At 41.5% G+C, this 16,763-nt stretch overlaps 1 protein-coding gene across 8 annotated transcripts in view; it reads left to right on the top strand.

Moving 5' to 3' along the window:
- Positions 1-16,763, top strand: part of LTK (leukocyte receptor tyrosine kinase) — a 155,661-nt gene that overhangs the window by 120,159 nt on the left and 18,739 nt on the right. For 7 of the 8 annotated variants that reach the window (XR_014693936.1, XR_014693937.1, XM_084522220.1 and 4 more), the window contains 9 exons: positions 3,005-3,099; positions 8,133-8,234; positions 10,118-10,295; positions 10,807-10,957; positions 13,057-13,188; positions 13,739-13,895; positions 14,742-14,924; positions 15,451-15,549; positions 16,077-16,229. Coding sequence is in view for 6 of the 8 variants with exons in the window: in XM_084522220.1 (XP_084378346.1) it covers positions 3,005-3,099; positions 8,133-8,234; positions 10,118-10,295; positions 10,807-10,957; positions 13,057-13,188; positions 13,739-13,895; positions 14,742-14,924; positions 15,451-15,549; positions 16,077-16,229 (1,250 nt within the window). In the remaining 2 variants the exon portion in view is untranslated. The remainder of the gene's footprint in view (positions 1-3,004; positions 3,100-8,132; positions 8,235-10,117; positions 10,296-10,806; positions 10,958-13,056; positions 13,189-13,738; positions 13,896-14,741; positions 14,925-15,450; positions 15,550-16,076; positions 16,230-16,763) is intronic. The other variant, XM_084522221.1, reaches the window with a different exon arrangement.

Genomic DNA, 16,763 nt, shown 5'->3' on the forward strand with positions numbered 1-16,763 from the left:
CATAATAAGTTGTAATTTAGTGCTCTGATCTCTAACAGAAATAGAATCCTAGAATCATTCCAGTTGTAAAAGACCTCTAGGATCATCTAGTCCAACCTTTAAGCTAGTACTGACAAGTCCACCACCAAACCATGCTACTAAGTTCTACATTCTTTGCTGGAAAGTTTTGCAGCTATTTGACCCAAGCAAGGAAACCCTGGTCTTTGTACTCCCAGGACACCTGGTTGCATCCCAAGCCTCTTGGATTGTTCTTGCCATGCTGCTACTGCCCTGTCTCACCTTCTGTTAGCCCTCAGTCAGCACTCTTCCTTGTTTTTGTACACTTGGTCTCTCTTCCTTCTCCCCCAAGCTCTCATCTGTGAACATGTTTTACCTGTCTCACACTTCCAGTCCTAATCTGTCTCTGACTTCCTCCCTGGTTCTTGCTTCACTCTCTTCCGGCAGGTGCTATGTCTCTATGTGGCTTTATACAAAGCCTGACTCCACTCCCTGCTCTTCTGCTTCCTACTTTGCCTAGTCATCTCTTGTACTCTTTTATTTAGATGACCCCAAACTTACAGTCAAGGTTTATTCCCAGTCTTTCTGCTCCCATGGGCTACTTGTTTTTGTCTGAAGAACTCAGGCCCAAATCCCTTGCACATTATGTTCAAACTCCTCTGCTGTCATATTCCCAGGGAGCTCTCCAACTTCTCCAAGATTCCACCTTGTTCACTCTGTAAATCAGTTCAGTCAAGTTCTTTCTTCTGTTTGCCCAGATTCAGCAAAACAATGAATGGTTATGGGAGAAAATGCTGGGGGACAGCCAGTAGCAAACTGGAAGAAGAGAAGCCTTGACAAGTAGGAGAAGGAGCTCATGGAGGAGGATATCTACATAGTTTTCAGCAGCAGATTCCCCATACTAGTTTATTTCTTAGGAAAGAAAGAAGACAAAATAAACAATTTGCTGATCAGTCTCCCAGCTGGGCACCTAGCTACTTGAAAAACTGTTTCTGGTGATCAATCGGCATATTCACTCACTTGGTTCACATACAAAGGGAAAAAAGCTGCTATCAGAAGAAAATCAGGCAGGTAGAAGACTAGACAGCAGATAGCTGTAAAGGGTAATATGTTAGAGCAGCAAAATGAATTCAATGAAAAGGAACACTGGAAACCCCTCTGGCTAATGCAGCACAGAGTTCAAAAGGCAAATTCTTCCCCTTTTTCTGAAGTTACAAGGAAGGGGATGCATAAAGAACCTAGAACTTATGAGATGTCTGTTTTTATGCACTGGGGGATGAGGGTCATTCCCTAGGCTCCCGCTTGTACTCAGCTAGAGTGGAAGTCTGTCATGTAGCACAGTGCCCCTCTCTTGTTCCAAGTCTGTGGACTGGATGCACTGGCTTGAGCTGACCAAAGCGATGCTGATACGGGTGTCTTAAGTAAGGAGTAGGTTGTGGTACTATAATTTTGGATCCTAGAAGTGCCCTAATCCTGGGTTCAAGGTGCTGTGACTTTCTCTTCCATCAAATGTTCTGGGACTGTGCAAGGTCTGAAAATGCAGAAATATTGCTAAACCTGCTAATAAAACAGGCTTATGTAGGAAGGTGATCCAGTGGTAGGTACTTCTAAGGGGGTAGTCATCCAAGGTACCCTTGATTTGCTGCACCAACACTTATTTCCAGAGGGTTCAGATTCTGGAGGTATTAATGCTTTCATTTAAGCACGAGGAGATATTCCTGAGTTGAGATAAAAGCAGCTTATCCCTAAAGATTTTGATTCAACTGTGCAACATCATATTAACTGTGGATGTTAATATGTGGGATGTGCATGTGACTGAGCACCGGCACAGGTTTCCCAGAGAGGCTGTGGAGCCTTCCTCTTTGGAGATCTTTGGAATTCATCTGGGCATGATCCTGGGCAACCAGCTCCAGATGGCTGTGCTTTTGAGTAGGGGGGTTAGACCAGATGGCCTCCACAGGTAGATGCCAACCTCAACCATTCTGTGATTCTGCGACATGGCCCAACGTTGGGCTGGTGGGTGGAATATGCATGCATGCTCTATTGCCACTAATTTGGAACAAAGATGTACCTAGGCTGCAAGATTAAAGTGTTAGGCAGGTCAACGACTGATCTCTCATAAATCGCAATTGAGCTTTGGTAGTGACAGCAGTAGAGGTCCGCTCCATATGCTTTTAATAAGTTGTAAATGGACTGGACATCAGACATCTGTTTATTTCTGAAGTTTAATGAAAAACAATTTAGTCCTATCTGCTAGAAGGTGATTTTTTAGCCCATTTTCTTTTCTCCTTTTGAATTCAGAATGTGGCAATGCACATGGGGCTTGACAGACTTCCTAGATAAGTAGCTAACACCTGGTCATGGTGGGAAAAGTGATATAGCCCAGAATGCAAACACTTCAGTGAGTTGTGGCTGAAATTTATAATGGCTTGATCTTCAGCTGAAATAAATTTGTCACTTTGTTGTTATGCTGAGTTATATTGTCCAAGGCTGATGCCTAAGATTTCTGTCTATTTGGATATTGTTGTTCTGTTCAGTTTTTATTTTGACAGTCTGCTTGGGGACAGTAAGAAGGAGATTTTTTTTTCATTTCCTTTTGCATGTGCCAAATTCTGTTACCATGATTGAATAAGAATGGTTGTACACTTATAAATATTAGTGAGATATGGTAGCTTGTGTTTCTACGTGTGTGTGCAGATAGCAGAAGAAGTAGGGTTCTCATATTTGTTCCACATGAAATGTGGCATTATATGAATATTGGTTGGTCCTTACTAGCTGTTGGTATGTGGATAAGATACTATCTAGCAAGCCTTTTTGGCTGCTCAATGGGTCTTGTCTGAAGGAAACACTCTAAACTGTGATTATCATGATTGGTTGATAAGGGAACATTATATATGTGTGTGTGTGTATATATATATGTATGTATATATATATATATACAAAAACAAACAAACAAACAAAAAAAAACACCTTCTGTCTTCTCTAAAACTTCTGTCTTACTGAAAAGGTTTAAGCTGCAACTCCTGGCAACTTGGGGCTGGAATTCCCAGGCTGACATCGCTATCGACAATATTACATTTGGACTGGACTGCTTCAATGACGGTAAGTCACGCGTTACGGAATCCCTTAAAGAATTTGGGTGGTGTAATCAGCATGCCACTGATCCAGGAGACATTTGTTCTGTTTCACCCACGGAGTGCACATGGTTCATTTGTGTTAGCTTTTACAGTAGAATGACATCTTATCTCAGATCTACTGAAGATTGAAAGTAGAGGTGATTTTACAGTATGTTCATCCCCTAGCGTTCTTTCTTTTCTCTAATCTGGGATATCCTATATCACATAGTAGAGACCTGCCTGCGTGCCTTGGCAATAAACACTTGACTTATGCCTGAGCTTTAAGTGGAAGAATTACATCACATTGTTCTTCAGCAGTCCTCTATGACCCACACACCCTGACAATTGATAGCACAAGTGAATTTGTTGAAAACAAATGGGAAAGCCACTATATTTTAAGAGACAAAAGGAGGAAAATGGAGGAATAAAGTGTCTCTCTGACAGTAAAGTTCAGGTTGTTGAAACAAGTCTATTTTACTCTGCAAGAAGGTGCATCAAATGTCACTGCCAGATAAATAATAGATGCATTCCTTTGCTTCGTTACTGCTAATGTGACTGATCACAATGTATTCCACTGAAGATGGAGCCAGTGCTCAACTCCAGAACATGTTAGCAAAAGAGCTGAATTTTCTTAGCAGCCGAGTGGAGTGAGGTTGGATACTTGAACCATCTGGAAATATTAGAAACTGCCCTCTTTTTGTCCATGGAGAAAAGACCCATATGGTCTGTAGTAAAATAACAAAAGAATATGAAACACTTAAATTGTGACTTCTGTTGCAGACAAAATGTCCTGTGCTACCCTTCACATGTCACCACATCCATTATGTCAGCAATGAGGGCAGGAACATATCCCTGAAGAGACTGGCTGTAGCCTAATGTACCATGTGGGAAGGCTTATGTTAAAACTGGCATGTGTTAAAAGTTCTTCATTATCAAAAGCCCCTTTAACTTCCCACCTTCGTCTGATTTGGTGTCATCTACTCTGTCCCTTTGCTCTGTGGGGACTGAGGACACCCTTGTATAAAATGCTGAGCATGCACATTTTCATTTGAAATTAAGAGGCAGAGATGCTCATTTAGGGTAAAGTCATCTGTCCACTCCAGCTACTTAACACCCCTGGCTCCCAAACACTTTGGGACCTTCACACTAACACTTTCTTTTGAAATCTGAGGAAATCTTTTGAGGAAACTGAAGAGAGTGATTCCAGATGCTCTTGAGCCAGCTGCCATGCATCCAGATGTTGTAGCTTACTGCTCTCCTAACAGCAAATACAGGTAGCAGTGTACCTGCGGAGATTTTGCTGTCTCTGGCGTAGGGACATAGTATTTGGCAAAGAGGTGGGGTATAAATGCTACTGCAACAGTTTTATCAGAGCTTGTCCATTAGACAACACCCCCACCACCACCCCCACACCCCAGTTACTCCTCAATTTCAAATGCTATAAATCACACCAATGTCCAGGAGTGGCAGCCTCTTACCCTATCTGAAGGTGTGACCCAGTTATGTGACTCATGCAGAAGACAGACATCATGAAGGAAATGTTTCTCGGAAGCCTTGTATTTGCCATTGTTCCTTGAATCCTCTTTGCAAATCGACGTTTTCTCGCCTCTAAAATCAACTCCCTCGCATTTGTCTTCTCATGACTTTAATTCAGTTAGGTTGCGGAGAAGCCCAGCAGCTCTGCTGTGCTTTAAGTAATGAAATTATTTCTCCCTAGCAAGGAGAGGTTTCAGATGTCAGAGATGGAGCCAATTAAGATCCAGGCAGTGAATTCTTTGCATGAGGGCAACAGGAAGGACATATGACAGGAAGGAAGAATATGCCATTTGCTAGCATGTAAATATTAATTTCTTCATCTATTTCAATCCTGTAGTTCAACTGTTCTTCAAGACCTAGTGCAGACCTTGAAAGCCTTGCTTGTATGCATGCAAGCCAGGAAAGAAGGTGGGGTCTTCGGTATCCCTCAACACCAGGAGGGAAGTATTGGTAATATTTAGGAGGGGAAAAAAACACACAGTAGTGAGAGCAGCTCACGAAATATCAATAAGGACTTAAAACCAAACATCCAATTTTTTTGGATGGCAGATACTTGGTGGGGACAGGTGCTTTCCCTGTGAGAAAGGCAAAATGAAACCACCTTCTGATTAATAAAATCACCCTGTGTAAGACAGCGTGACAGACCAGGTGACATGAGTCTGATATACTGTGAGAACTTTTAGGGAACAAACAGAAAGATTTTATCCTTTTAGCTAGCCAGTGCTAAATATGGGGTTCTAAGGAAGACAGTCTAAACATGAAAATGTGAGCTGGCATAGTGAATAGAATGCATCTGCATCATTGCTGTTCTCCTCAGTGCTTATGTGGTCACTGCTTTTACTGTTACATTTTAGTGCTCTGAGCATGGTATTGTTCCAGTTAATATCACAGCTCTGTGGTCTGTCAAAGTGCACTCTACTGCCCTGGCCTAGGGGTTACATTTCATTCTGCACGTCATTTACTCTTTCAAAGAAGGCTGTTTTTAATGTGACAGGACTGTCCAAAGAGAGCTTTGTATGGCATATCTCTAGTTTTTAACTTTGGAATCCCCAATCCAGCAAACCTGCCCTTTTTGGCCTGCCTGTCTCATTGCTTGAGGTGAATGGAGGTGAGTGGTTCAAGCTACTCAGCACTACCTCATTTGATTTATTCAGTCAGGTGTTGACTAGAAATACAGTTGGATCAGCCAAAAGGCTGGGGAATGGGGAGGCTGTTGGAGCTTCCTCATTCTCTTTTCCACTCCAGGACAAGCTGGAGAGACTTCCAGGATTACTCCACCTGTATCTGTGAGGTGGGATCTCTGAAGAGATCATGCACAATTTGGGGATACTGCAAGGCACCTCGTATTAATTCCTGCCCCCAAAACACTACATCTTTCTTTTTTTTTTTTTTTTCCCCCATTACAGTCCCAGAGACAGAGAAGAGCTACTTGCTTTAGCTCTGTGCCTGCAGAAGTTTCCCCTTCTCCTTTACACTTCCTTCTGTCCCTCCATGGTTTGTGAGTCAACAGCATGAGCTAAGTCCTGGAGTAATGGAGTTGTGTGTTCTTCCTATTTTTCTGATATAAGCACACCTTAACATAAAGAATTTTTGTTCCTTTCTGTTCACCTAAAGGTCAATAATTTGTCTGTCAGAGGAGCAAGTAGAAGCTAAAACAGACTAGAGCACCAGCTTCTGGATTCCAGGCCTACAATATATTTGTAGAAAAATGCCACCTTACAAATTCATGTCTGGCAGCACATAAAGGATCATCCTCGTAAGAGTTAACAGCTCTTGTGGACAGGCTGATGCTCAGCCTGTCAAGCAGCTTGTGTACTGAAAACAGAGGAGACAGAAGCTTTCTTCCAGCATGTGAGGGTTTGAGACTGTTTGGAAAAGGAGGAAAGATTGTTTGTTTGGAAACAAAGCATTGCCTCAGGATACTCAGTTGGGATGCTGAAAAAAAATCCATGCAGACACAGACCGGGTCTGTATTTTGGGGACTGATTTACATTCCATCACTCTGGCAAACATAACCAGACTTCTTGTATGTCTCTAACTATCTAAAACTGTTTTGACCTATGGGATTCATAATTCAGTTCAGGCCTTGAGAGACCAAGCATATTTTCTGGCTATGCATTGTCTTTTTCATTTGGTTTTCCTTCTTGCCTTTGATCCAGATCATTTGTTTTGGGTTAATTTCATTTTTCACTTGCTTGACAACTCCATCCATTGAAGTTCTGTATCTCAGTATGAACAGAGTGTGTCAGTACAAAGCTCCCTTTTACTTCCATCCATCAATGTGCATTCAGTCAGACCTAGGGGAAATATTCACAGGAGTACAAACACAGCAAGGTCACCGTGCTTCAATTAGTTATTTGGCCTTTCTGACACAGCTAACAAGGGTGTTAATTATTGCTATTTAGAGTAGTGTCTTTGCAGCAGAGATAATTGTCCAGCTGGAACTGAATTCTCTTTTGAATAGAGCATCAAACAGCTGTTAGATTCTCACAACTGGAACAAATTGAAATATTTGTAATGTTTTTCAACTAATGAAAAATATTCAATATTAAATTAACTGAGGGCTCATAAAATGGAAGGAAGTCTCTCCTTTTTCTTATCACGATTTCCTAATCACAAAATAGATCTGCCTAAAAATGGGTAATTTAACTTTGGAAATAGGATGCCTGCAGAGTATAAAGCAAGTGTTCAGTTACTACTTTTTCCTGTTCTATTTGGTTATACATGATGTTCTCAATGCATTCAGATGCTTTGGTTCAGCAGCTACTTTGAAGTCCCTTCTCTCTGAGATAGAGCTGATTTTTGAAGGTCTATTTCACTGCTCATAAATGCTACCTTTTGCTCTGTTTTTTCAAAAAGATTTGTCCAAAGATTTATGGCTCCTGTCACTGATATACTGCTGTTTCTTAACTATGTCTTCTAGTGAGACATCATTTTATTTAGTATTTTATTCTATATGCAAGGTTGGGGGTTTCAAAGTTGTTTGGTTATTGAAGAATGACCCATTAGGCTGGTTTGCCTACTATGACACTGTTAAGAAGTGAAAATGACTTGTTTTTTTGATATCACTGTCCTTTACACGTGCACTCATTTGGCTGTCCACAATTGTCATTTGCTCCTTTGACCAGCACAGCATCAGTACTTACCTGTTCTCCCACACCATGTTTTCCCAAAGTCTCTTGTAATTGCAGACAGTGCAGTTTGCTGGCCAAGGAGCTTATTTTGCAGGTAAGCCTCCATAGGATAACACGGGGAGTTTGTGTTCATGTTAAGTCCCACTGATTTCAGCACAGATAGAAGTAGCTAAGACAAAATACAGGCCCAAAAGAATGGAAAAAAATGCTGGGTGTTTTCTGTCAAAGGTATTCTTTACTTATTTTAACCAAATGGTTGCACTTCATTCGTTCATGTGGTTTTTAAATTTTCTCTCTCTCTTTTCTACCATCCTCCTGTCCCTCTCATCCATTCTACAAACTATTACAGGAAGACAAACAAATCATTTCAGTGGGAAGCGACAGTACCCACGGGAGATTAGTATCCCCGATGAGCATCTTCTGAACCCCCTGGAGGAGCCTTCCCTCCCAGGTAGATGATTCTGTAGTGAAAAACTGTCTCTTGGCTGTAAGAGGTGGGTCACTTTGCATCTCCCATATGTGATCAGCCTGAGTGTGCTCTGCCTGACCTATAGCAACAGAGCAATGAAGTATAATCCTTCCCAAAGTTGTGGAGACCACGTCAGGCAGTCTCTGCTTGCTATAGGACAGCACTTTCCTGAAGTGCAACTCCGCAGTCCTTAAATAACAAAATGTTTTAAAGGAAAACCAGAATCCTTAGGTAAAAAAGCTTTAAGAAAAAACAGAAGCTACATGATTCAAATTCAAAACACACAAAAGCCAGGCCAGGAGAAAAGGGTGTAGGACAGTTCAGGAAGGTGGGGATAGACAGAAGTCTACTGGGACTTAGTGAGCAGTGAAGCTGAACCTAATGGGTGGGATAATACAGGTGTAAAGATGAAGTTCCAGGGAGGGAAATAGGTGAAATAGATATGGAAATCCACTGAGGAGAGAAACTGGACGAAAAGCAAGGAGGACAGGGGATACTAGGGACCAGTTTACTGATAGCAGTCAAGTGCCACTCTGGAGGACAGATAACAGCTGCATGGGTGACTAGAGTTGTCTGAAGGAGGACCTGAGGAGAGGAGGCTGGGGTTGCCTGAGGAGCCAGGCATAGAGAAGAGGCAAGAGGAAGTGACAAGACAGGACATATTAAGTTTGGAACACAACCAGTAAGTATTCAGGAAAGTATATTCTAGCCCATAACCTTCAATGAAATGTAAGATTCCTGTGTTTTGAGGTTGTTTTACTGCCAACAAATAGCTGTGTTCACCTGAGATGTGACAATCTGTATTGCTGTCAGTTTCTTAGTTAGCTTATGTGGCAGAGATTTCTGTAGTGTAGCTAACATTCTTACCCCACCGATCCATCTGTGTGTTGGCAGGGTGACATCTGTTGAGGATAGTTTTTCTTGCCTTTTCCTTTAAATAAGATTAGACTTTTATTTTTAAAAGGCTTGTGATTTTTACTGCTCTTTTAATCATTCAGCTCTTAAACAGTTCCGTGTTGGTAAATCCTGTGCCACTTGATTCCGACCCTTGTGTGTGCAGCATATCATACAGTTTTAAAAACTTTTACTACCTTTCATCAATGGTCACTAGTTGCAATGGCAGATGTTTTTGACTTTAATTTCTGTGTATATGCTTCAGCCCTCACCTGGAAAGCTGAATAATACTTCCTTGTTTCATACGGGCGTTGAAAAGAAAAATTTGGTAATGCCTGTGAGGCACTTGGATAACCCCCCTCAGAATCCCCTCTGAACCCCACAGTGATGCATTTATCTGCAGTCCATGATTTATTAAGTATTTTGCAGGAAATAAGGTGTGAGAAAAAGAGTAGTGACCATAAACAGAGCATTATTTGTGCTGTGGCTAGAAAAAAGCTAGGATAATGTGGTAAAAGCATTTTGTGATCTTAAGGACAGTATCGCAGTGAATTGTATTATGAGGGAACTGCATTAAAGTTGAACAGTTAAATTTATCTATAGCATGTATCATTTTTGAAGTCCTCAGCATTGCAAATGTAAATTTAAGTATCTCTTTTTGTATAATTACTGTCACAAGCATATGATCAAATTGACCTATTCAGTTTTAAAGCCCTGTACATAGCCAATAGTGCTGCAACATGATCTTTCTCACAATCACCTAGTTTTTATGTAAAAATCATTAATGTCCTTTGTGAATAACAATGATGTGAATTTTGTTATCAAAGAATCACAAAGAAAACACATCAACAGGAAAAGTTGCTTATTTGGATGGCACTTGACCTCTAGTTAGAGTTCTGTGAGTTATTGCACATGCCTGAGAAATACCGGGAAGCTCATACCTGCCCTAACTCTGGCTGTTCTGCTTACAGGGGACACATCTGTTGTTCTCTGGTGGTTCACAACATGTGGTGCTAGTGGTCCACATGGGCCAACTCAAGCTCAGTGTGACAATGCCTATAAGAACAGCAATGTGTCAGTGACGGTGGAGAAAGAGGGCAGGCTTCGAGGAGTGCAAGTCTGGAGAGTGCCAGCCACAAACCGATACAGGTACATATCCATGCTGAAGAGGTAGACATTTATCTACTTTGTGGTTGTGGAGTTTCAGCAAGCATAAGTGGGAGACCATGTGTATGAGGGGGTGAAGAGAACATCAACATAAAAAAGACATAGTTAGCTGAAAGGATCTGCGTCTGAGCTACTGTTGAAACAGTGACTTAAGGGAGATTAGAACAGGAGTGACTGTGGGCATGCAATTAAATAGAAGTGCTACCATCATTTCAGTCCCAAAGCCTTGGTGTTTTTGATTTGGCCATGCCAGCTCATGCTGTTTGCTTCTGAAATCTGTCTCCAGTGCTCTGGCTTAGAGTTGATCAATCCTCTCGAGCAGCTTCAGCTGTGTGAGTATCAAAAAAAGGATGGCCATGAGATGCTGCAGCAGGAGCCTGCTCTGGAGCAATGCCTGTTTGGGAGTGCAGGCTGGGGAGAGCTCACAGATGGAGCTGCTTTGGGGAATGAGAAGCGTAAGATTTGTCTCTTTAACTACACCCATTTCTTTCAGGATTTCTGCCTATGGAGCAGCTGGAGGGAAGGGAGCCAAAAACCACAATAAGAGGTCCCACGGGGTCTTCATCTCGGCCACCTTCCAGCTGGAGAAAGACGAGCTGCTGTACATCTTAGTGGGGCAGCAGGGGGAAGATGCCTGTCCTGGGGTGAGGGCTGCACAAGCACATGTGGGCAGACTTTGCAGATGAGATTCAGTGGGTGGCTTGGGGTTTGGCTGAACTGGTGATGAAAGGCAGAAATCCCAGGATCCAGCAATGAAATCCAGTCAGGACTGGGAAGAACCAATAAACCAAGTTAGAAAGAATCTCAAAACAAATATAAAGAACTCTGAAAAGAGAAACGACTCCAAAATGTACAAACAAATGCAAAGCCCACAGGAACTTTTCTTTAAGCTCCTGGTATTTAAATTCTTCATCAGTTTTCTTCTGCTTATTTTAAAAGGGGAGCTACTAGGCAAGAGTTGTGAGCTCCCTCTTATTTTTCTGCAGCCTGGATTTCTTTCTGTCTGCCAGGATTTCAGATAATTTTCTGTTGTTTATGGAAGCATCTACAAGCCCTAAACAACATTGTGGCTGCACTTTCTTAGATGCTCTAAGCTTAGAGACAAATATCTAAATCCAAAGCCTATCAAAACCAGTGGGAATCTTTCCGCTATCTACAGTAGCCCCTGAATTAAATGTATGTAATGGCAAAAGAAAACTACTCATGATGAACAGAAATTGATGACACAAATGGTTATACATGTGTCTGCTAACACCAGATTCGGTTATCAGTTAGGCTCAAAAGCTACATCTTCACCATGGATTCTTTGTTATTACCTCTTTCCAGAAATGTGATCTGCCAGCCCATGCCCAGGAACTCTTTTCCCAACAGATAGACTACTATGCAGATAGACTGTTTTCTCTTTTCCTCACAGATAGACTACTGTGCAGACAGTTTTCTCATTTCCTCTCAGATAGACTATGAAGTTTTGGGGATGTGTATGTTATTCTTGGAGGCATTCAAAGTTCCCATTAATCTTGCCCAGAGCATATGACGTCTTTCCCAGATACTGCAACTGATTCTAAAACCAATGTTTCTTCACCTTAGGTAGTACAATAATTACATCTATCTAAATAAAACATACATTTGTATATCTGAAGTTCCCTGATAAATCTAGATAGTGGACTATCTAGGCTTAAGTCATAGTCTTCAGAGATTCCTTTATTACCCTACATGTATATTTCGTGAATTGTTCCTGAAATGGCAAGGTATATCCCAGTACAACCTCCCTTTGGAAGATGCTATTGGAAAGTTTTCCCATCTTGGCCCAACTTTGTTTCTGGCTTTGGAAATCCTGCTGAGTGTGTATGTTAGTAACTGATGTGCTTGTTCCTTTCTATGAAGAAGTTCTGCAGCTACAAACATTCACTATATCCTCAGATTTGCCCCAATTGTTTTTCCCTGGTCTCCAGCTATGCTGCCATCCTTAGTCCTCTTCTTTGAATGAGAGGACACAGGCAACAGTGGCCTGGCACCATGCTTCTGGCACCATGCTTCTGGCCTAGATATGTGACGTGATCTACAGACACGGGGATTTCACGTGCGCTAAGCTAACAGTTTCTGAAATCATTCAGAATTTATCATCTAACTGAAGTTGGGCAGATTTGCAGTCATTGCAACTCATGTAACTCAGTGTACACAAAAAAAATAATCTAAGGTGGCCAAAGGTTCTTCACTTTTTCAACCTTTTCAGTGTCATCTAGTACTTAGCAGGAATAAAAAGCTGGGACTCCAGATACCTCTTCCAAAATGTGTAATTGGTTCACTGTTAACTATATTCCTGTCACCTCTGTCTGCTTTATGCATTTGTGACCTTGAGAAATAGGTAACAAGTATAGAAATAAGGAAGATCTGAGAATTAATCCATAATTCAAATACGTTTTAATGTTTTTGGATATATGATGTTCTAAAAATGCGGGAAAAAATTATGTGATATCAATAATGAGTTAATTGCTGTAATACTTTCTAACTGTGGCGTTTCTATTTTTAATTGCATGTGTGGCGTAAGTTTGCAAGTCAGAGGTAACAGTTCCATCCCTCAGCTGTTGGTCCTTGTAGAAGAGCTCATCTTCCATACAGATAATATATATACTGATTTATGTGTGTTTGACTAGCATCACAAACAGTATTACTATACTGAGATAGATAAATCTCAAGAACTGGGCCTTGCTAATATATGAGTGTCTCTCTTGTTTCCTTTCAGGCCAATCCTCAAACCCAGAAGATCTGCTTAGGGGAGTCATCTCTCATTGAAGAAGAATATAAAAAAAGAAAAGACCTGAAGGACTGGGCTGGAGGAGGGGGTGGTGGAGGAGGAGCAACCTATGTCTTTAGAGTAAGTATTCCCTCTTTCCATCCAATCTGAGCAACGTCCAGCAGAGCAACTATCTTTCACTATCTATCGTGACATATGATACTCAGTTCTTAAAAGAAAGTGATGGAAAAGGAACGTCTTTTTCTCTTCCCCCTGTCCCCTCCACCTTTTACTGTGTCTCTCCCTGTCTTTTTGTCCTTTTAATTGAAATTCTTCATCCCTTTTCATATCCTTAATCATATTTGTCACTGTCACTAAGGAAACTGAACTGGTTCTTCAGTTCTTGACACCTCAGGTCCGGGAATCACACCAGGGTCCTATTTTAATACTGGCAGAAGTCCTCCAAAAAAAAGAAAAAAAAAAATCACTAGTATTCAATTGGACAGTTACTATTGTACACAGAAACACTGTGTAAAGCATTTTTATAACGCAGTCAGGAAACGATCAGTAGTATTACCTTGGCATTTGGCCACTCTTCTTTGGGTTGCTTTCATGTTTTTTGATGAGTTTGTGTAAGTTCACATATCCAAGGGACATGAATTTTTCTGATGTTTGATGGGGGGTTTTCCAGCAGAAGGATGGGATTTTCGAACCTTTGCTCATCGCAGCAGGGAGGAGGAGGAAAGCCTACCTGAAGGCTCAGGACAACTCCCTGGATGATGTACCACTGGAGCAATTTGAGAACAGCACTGCAGTACCTGGAGTCAATGGGAGGACTGGGGCAGCAGGTGAGATGCTAAAACCATACAAGGTCTGAATCTGATGGCTGAATGCACAAGATGTCTGTAGGCAAGGAGCGAGGGAGCTTCTTGATCTTTTGGAATTCTTCTGTGGTAGCAGTGGTTAGAATTATGCTGGTAGACCCTAAAGGATGTCTTTTATATGGTGTGTCCCTATATAAAATAGAATGCACAGACAGGTGATGAGTGCTCCAGTTTCCATAGAAGGGGTCCTCTCTTCTCTGTAAAGACTCACAGAGTGAAAATGATGTTTTGGGAGTGGAGCGCACTCCTCCACGTTGTAACAATGGCCTTAGAAGAGAAGACTTTTTTTCCCTGTTACTCCCCTGTAAACCTACCAACAAGAATGTTTCTGGAATTATCCTAGAAATGGAAGCTTATTTATAATCTTGTAATAAATGTGCCTAGTATCCATTCCTAAGAGACAAAATAATAATAATAATTCAGCGGTTCTCCATCTCTTGCTGTGTAGTGTCCTTATATGGAGGGACCACTGGAATGAGACGAGGAAATCCAGTTTATTTTTTATTTCCCAGGGAACTCAGCATGGCTGAAAGCCCTAATCAGTTATCCCAAAGGAGTTTGGTGGGCTCCTTATTTCCCCAGTACCACTAGAAATTGGTGCTAAAGTGTTGGTTTTGCAGCAGGTACCCCATATAATCCACTATATTTCTACTTTGTTATTATCTATAACAAGGAGCTTGTCTGTATATTCTCTTAGCCTTTAAGAAACAGTTAACTTGAATGCAGGCACTTCTTAACACATTAACTTTTATTTGTTTGTGCTTTCCTCACCTGTTCTTGTTTTTCACGTTTCACTCTTTGATTGTGAAGGTGGAGGTGGTGGCTGGCAAGATGTGACTCTGCTTCCTCAAGCTGGAAAGTCCCTTCTGGAAGGTGGAGAAGGGGGGCAAGCTTGTCCCCAAGCGCTAGCCAAACTCCAGTGGGCCACCTCTGGTGGTTTTGGTGGGGGAGGAGGAGCTTGTACTTCTGGTGGAGGAGGTGGAGGCTACAGAGGTAGGTCTGATGAAGAAATAGTCATACTGTCTATTTTTATACAATTCAGAGCACCTGCAGCTAGAGGCTAGAGCTCTCATTGCAGAGGTACACTACTGAGGAAGATAATTCACAGACACTTCAACCTGAATTGTATGAGCTCCCACCTCACTCCATCTCTAGTTAATTGTGGAAGTCAAGGTTGCAGAAGTGTTTCTACAGGACTTAGTATTTGGAAGATATGCTGAATAATCCCTTACTTTGTCCTTAAGTTGCCCAGGGAAAATGCTCCATTTATTTTTTGTGTTTCAAGCAAATACATCTTAACCTTGCTGAACTGAGAAACCTACACTGGAACAAGTCATTTCACTCATCTTCGTACTTGTTGGGATGAATGAGTGTTATCCATCACAGATGTTAAACATACTAATACCGCTGAAAGGCTGCAGAGTGACTGCACTTATTTAGAAGCAGGAAGAAATGTGACACTTTAAAGGCATCACATTTTTGCAGCATTGATCAGCTAGCCTTACTCTTCTTTCTCCAGGGGGGCATGCCTCTGACAGCGATGATATGCTGGCTGGTGGGCAGGATGGCATCTCTTTTGTGAACCCCATTGGAGAGATCTTCTTGCATCCCCTGGCAGGTACAATGCACTTTTATTTCTTTACTTCCTCCTTTTCTTTCCCTTCTCTATTTCCTCTTTCCTGCTCCCTTTTTTCCTGCCTTTTCCTTTTATGCATTTAATTCAGGCATATTTCACTCTGCCGGCCAGTTCCTCAGCTGTGGTTATTGTTTTAAATTTGTATTGCTCTGGGACCTTTTCCCTCTCAATCTCCTAAGCCATGAGAGGCACCAGTCATCCAGTTTAACTGCACATCCTCAGTCCCAGACATTTTCAGGTCAATTCACTTCAGTACCTCTCTGCTTGAGAGACACAATTCCTTCTTCCCCACCCTGGATCCCATCATTTTTTTTGACATGTGTCCACAGTATCTGCTGTCCTGCAGAGAGAGGGAGAGGAGTTGTATGTGTATAGTCTTTCTTTCTTTTTCCTTTTTCCTTTTTCCTTTTCCTTTTTCCTTTTCCTTTTCTCCCCCCTTGCCCCCTTTTCCTACTGTAAAAAGATGAGAAAAGCTAAGATAAAACTGTCCTTTCTGATTCCTCATTCAGCCATGGAGAGTCATGGTGAGGTGGAGGTTCAGATCTATCTTAACTGTAGCCACTGCCACTCAGACAACTGTAAGAGGGATCCTGACACCAACCTGCCAGTCTGCCAATGTGAGATAGGGGCTGTGCTAGCCAACGACAATGTCACCTGCACTGGTAAGATGTAGGACTTTTTTTTTTTCCTAATTGGATAATGTTTGTATTCATTGTGTCATCTCTCCTTGTGGCTTTTTTGATATTCAAATACCCAATACTGAAAATTCCTGATGTCCTTCCCTTATATGCTGAGCTGCATATCTATCATGATATACAAAATTCTGGTTTGGGTTAGGTGGAAGGTGAAATATTTGTAAAGGGACACAGTGGAAAATTCTTGAATGGGCACAGTGTATCAGATGTTTAAGAGTAAATACCTTTCTTGTATAATATACCACCTAATGCTGAGATATTTAAGCCACAAATTACTTCCTTCCACAGAAGTTTCTCACTGTGCCTGTTCGGCTGATGCCTGGTATTCATTATGTTTTTCTGACACAGTCTCTCAGAACTCCAAAGTATCAAGACTGTAGAGAGTTTCAATTTGTTAGCAGTGATGTCATCCATTAATAAAAAACTGAGGAATGGAAAAAAAGAAACCTGTCTTTTATCAGTTAGATTTCTGTCTTAACAATGTTTTAAAAATGATTTAGG

The sequence above is a fragment of the Aythya ferina genome, assembly GCF_964211825.1.
Source record: "Aythya ferina genome assembly, chromosome: 5".
Taxonomy (NCBI): Eukaryota; Metazoa; Chordata; class Aves; order Anseriformes; family Anatidae; genus Aythya; species Aythya ferina.